The sequence below is a fragment of the Limulus polyphemus genome, unplaced genomic scaffold (genome assembly GCF_000517525.1).
Source record: "Limulus polyphemus unplaced genomic scaffold, Limulus_polyphemus-2.1.2 Scaffold944, whole genome shotgun sequence".
NCBI lineage: Eukaryota > Metazoa > Arthropoda > Merostomata > Xiphosura > Limulidae > Limulus > Limulus polyphemus.
This window is the reverse complement of record NW_013666554.1, coordinates 178,947-183,732: the sequence shown is the minus strand read 5'-3', so window position 1 is coordinate 183,732 and position 4,786 is coordinate 178,947. Positions and strand designations below refer to the sequence as shown.

The window sequence follows — 4,786 nt, the reverse complement described above, 5'->3', positions numbered from 1 at the left end:
TTGGAGAGAAGAACTATCATGTAATACAGAAAAGTAAAGATTGAGCATGTATTTGGATGTTTTATTTTGATATTAGAAAATTAGAATTTGTATAATATTAAAAGCTAAATTATAAACTACATTTTGATGTCAAGTTTACTGACGTACATTATATAGTTTTTAGTTGAATTTTGAATGAGGCCATGACATGCTTGTTTGGACCCCATGCCGTACACATGAGGTTAAGACAAGAAGTATGATATGTATATATATATGTGTGTGTGTGTATATGTAAAAATACAACATTTTTATTACAGACATATGCACTAACAAACACATAATTGTGCACCACCAAAACTGCACATTGAATGAATGTTCCAATATTTTCTCTATCCAGGCACATCGAATGAATGTTCCAATATTTTCTCTATCCAGGCACATCGAATGAATGTTCCAATGTTTTCTCTATCCAGGCACATCGAATGAATGTTCCAATATTTTCTCTATCCAGGCACATCGAATGAATGTTCCAATGTTTTCTCTATCCAGGCACATTGAATGAATGTTCCAATGTTTTCTTTATCCAGGCACATCGAACGAATATTCCACTGTTTTCTCTATCCAGGCACATCGAATGAATGTTCCAATATTTTCTCTATCCAGGCACATCGAATGAATGTTCTAATGTTTTCTCTATCCAAGTACATCGAAAAAATTTTTTTACATCCTTGTAATTTATGTAACTCTTATTTCATTCAATAATTTTTACAATAACTTTTTCTTAACTTGTGATCTCAAACACACACTTTTCCTACTGCTATTGAGAAAATGCTTCTGCTAAATTTATAAAAATGTCAGCAGTTGGACATCATTGCATGGGATAATCAAATTTCATTTTACTGATGCTTGACTTATTTACATCAAACTGGACATTCTGACAGGTGCAATGAACCAAATAATGTATAACTGAAAAACAGAATAACACTTTTATATTTGTTTTAAAGTAAAACTTACCACATGTTCTGTAGGGTGTCAAATCACAAGCTAGCACCAGAGTTGCTAAAGTTTCATACAAAGGACCAAAATCTCTTACTTGAGCTGAGCTCCAACGTCGTGGAGTTGATTCCTAAAAAATAAATCTAAGTTTTAAATTTTTGTATGAAGATCATTCAAATCAGTGATTTTTCTTTCTTAAAACATAACCCTAAAAAAAATAGTATAATTACAAAGAAAATCAGCATAAACTTACAACTGATTCCATGTCTGCTCCTGAAACACCAAGCACAAAAACAAGAGATTTCTTGAAGAAACCACATTCAAAAAGATGAGAACATGCACTGATGCTCTAGAATAAAAAGAAATGTTTAAAAATTACATCACATTATTTGAACACTGATCAATCCTTAATTTGTTATAACTTTACTGTCTATTCAGAATGTTTTTTAAATTTTTTAAGTAGGAGAAAAAGCTAAACAATTCAAATTATATTTCCAAAAATTAAAAAGAGGTTCAGATGATATTATTATTAAGTTTATATATAGTGTGGAATTATCAAAAAAGTCTAGAATAAGTCTAAAAATTTATAAATTACAACTTTTATATTTCCAGTTGTTTCAGTTTAACACCACAAAAGTTGTTTGAAGGTAGTTGTCTGTCAGTAAATGGTTTACATGCGTACAGAGAACAAATCATTTGATATGAAGTGATAATGAAATCATACATCAGAACTACGTTTTGATATTGGTGCTTCATAAATAGTGCTTTTGAGAAGGGTATGAAGAACTATTTCTGATGCAAAATATTCATATAATCAGATCATAAAGATGTGTTTACATTAGAATTTTAGAATTTCCAAGGATATATTCATGTACTCCATGGTGTTGGAAAACAAAAGAATATAAATAAACTTGGGTTACTAGAACCATCCAGACATAGACCTTTAACAAGTAGTACCTAAGATGTCATACATGAAGTATGGCATCTTGTAACAAGTAGGAATCCACAATCATAAAGGTCAAAGGCAAAAGCTGACTACACGCCCCAGGCAATAGTATGCAACATAACCAATAAGAATCTCCATCAGAAAACTAGGCCAACATGGTAGAGATTCACCAAGGTAAAGCTTCTAGTCATACTTGACATGCATCAACTGTATACCTTAAGTAGCTGAAGAATGAAATGGATATTTTAGCAATATTAAGACATACCAGTCAAGTTACCAAGTGCACTGTTTATAAATTACTGTGTAATTAAAACAGGAAATGGGAAAACATAGTTTTCCTACAATAGATGGATTATGGAAACAATGCAGGGAAGAATAGTGCACTTTGAGTATGGCAGCCTTTTGCATTGGAAAATATATTATTGGGCTATTGCCAAGGTGCACAGTCACCAGATAAAGCTTGACAGAATGTGGCAACATGGACTGAAATGATGTGATGATGTTTCAAAATCAATTTAATATTCCATAATCAATCTCTATTAGTTTACCCATTCTCAAGTGAATAACATTAATAAGACAGAATTAGTGCAGACTTATCAGAATATTAAAAATGTGTCTTATCAATATCTTCTGCTTCTACTGTGTCCTTCCTCAGATCCTAGACAGGCTGAAAAAATGCCCCCACCCCCCCCAAAAAAAAGAAGGAAGAGGCAAAAGATGTCCACATGAAAAATATTTTTCATTTAAAACAAAAAGTTTTCATCAGTCTATCAATAAATAACATTCATACACCTAAAATCTTGCATTAAAAAAAAAGTTGTGCACGAAATGATTTAAGATTTGTGAATGGGCCTATCGATAACAGACAAAACCTGTTCCAAAAGTAGATATGTTAATTGTAAAAAAATGTGAAAACAAAACTACATGTTTCAGCCTTCCACACCTAGACTGGCTTTGTATTTTTGTTATGATTCATGTAAAACTGATAACTGGAGAAGTAAAATGATGTGTAAGTAACATATTTAATTCAAACAAGTGCAAATTGTGTTTATGAAACAACTACGTCCTCCACTAATGTTATACTGTATGTTTAAGTCCCTTTTAATCAGGTTTAGAACTCTGTATAAGTACCTGCTGAATAAGTTTGATCAAAATTCATCCAATTAATCTTGAGATATCCTGTCCACAAGATCGAAACGGATGGACAGACAGGGGCAAACCAATATGCCCCATTGTGCTTTGAAGTAGTGTCATAAGAACTCCTTATGGAAATGATAAATGTACTTAAGAGGTTGCTGCCTTGCTTTATGTTCACACATATTTATATAATATTTATTTGACTCGGATAAAAATTAAAAAATCATATCCAAGTGAATGAAATAATAAAGATTCATCAATTTAGTAATTTACAGTTTCAGGTTCACATTGATTTGGGACACTGATATATAGAAACAATTAAAATTAAAAAATATGAACCTCTAATTTACAGTACTGAAATATAAAAGTTTAAGATTACATCCAGCAAAATTATTAAATTCCATTAACTCATCATAATTAATTCATACATCAAACTTCATTGAGCCAACAGTTTTTGTACATTTCATTTTTTTGGAAGTGCTTTTCATTTACTTATTTTATCTACTTTATACCGACATTATGTCTTATGCCAAATACAGATTGTTTAAAAAATATCAAAATCTTACCATCTGAGAATATGAGCTAAACAGCCTGAAATACTGTGAACAGCTGCGACAATTGTCTGGAACTCCTTGGTTCAATAAACTCACTAAGTGTACTATCACTTTATTCAAACTGTGAGATGTCTGGAACAAAAGGGATTACATTTTATCACATATATAATCAGCAAGTGTATTACCCACAATGAAAGTTTTAACACATTTCAAAAATGTCCGATTTGGAAGTATCTTATTTTTCTTTCTGAGTTAAAATATCAAAATTGGATAGAAAAACAAGTCTCATTAACAACAATAAATGTTTTATATGATAATATACTTCCATAACTGATCGTAGTACAGATTTTATCCTTCAATATTTAAAAGCAAATTTATTTATGGTAGTTATTTTACTGCAACCTAGTGGCCGACATTTCTTTGTGAGAGATAACATTTTGACAAGGTTCTGTCATCATCATGGTTAGCAGATGACAATCCACTTGCAACAAATTATACCGATCTTTCTGTCACAAGATCCATGAACATTCAGTTATTATAAGGAGCATTTAATTATGTGCTAGGTTTATCCTTGGAATACCACAGACCTAGGACTACATTTATAATAATTTTCACCAGTTGATATTTGTGATAGTACTGAGGTAATACCACTATTACTTACTATTAATAGTGTAATTTAACCTGATAACTTTTATATTAAAATTTACACACCATCACAGTGAAACAAAATATACTCCATGATAAAACACTACGATTTTTGGCTTAATACATCAGTAGTTAGTGTAATACATAGAAGCACACAGTTTTAATATGTACATGTTTGTATAATATGTACACATATTTCACAACTACTTGTATTACTTTAGTATAAATGGTATAAGTTGACATTGTTTTGTTACATGGATAGAGAAAACATTGGAACATTCATTCAATGTGTCTATCCATGACATTGAATGAATGTTCCACTGTTTTCACCTGGATAGAGAAAACATTGGAACATTCATTCGATGTGTCTGGATAGAGAAAACATTGGAACATTCATTCAATGTGCATGGATAGAGAAAACATTGGAACATTCATTCGATGTGTCTGGATAGAGAAAATATTGGAACATTCATTCGATGTGTCTGGATAGAGAAAATATTGGAACATTCATTCAATGTACCTGGATAGA

General features: G+C 31.1%; 1 protein-coding gene across 1 annotated transcript in view; it reads right to left on the bottom strand.

Moving 5' to 3' along the window:
* LOC106461361 (ubiquitin carboxyl-terminal hydrolase 24-like) overlaps positions 1 to 4,786 on the bottom strand; it is a 197,302-nt gene that overhangs the window by 18,564 nt on the left and 173,952 nt on the right. The window contains exons 48-50 of the mRNA XM_022388299.1: positions 3,625 to 3,744; positions 1,229 to 1,324; positions 994 to 1,105 (exon numbers count right to left, since the gene is read on the bottom strand). Coding sequence (XP_022244007.1) covers positions 994 to 1,105; positions 1,229 to 1,324; positions 3,625 to 3,744 — 328 coding nt within the window. The remainder of the gene's footprint in view (positions 1 to 993; positions 1,106 to 1,228; positions 1,325 to 3,624; positions 3,745 to 4,786) is intronic.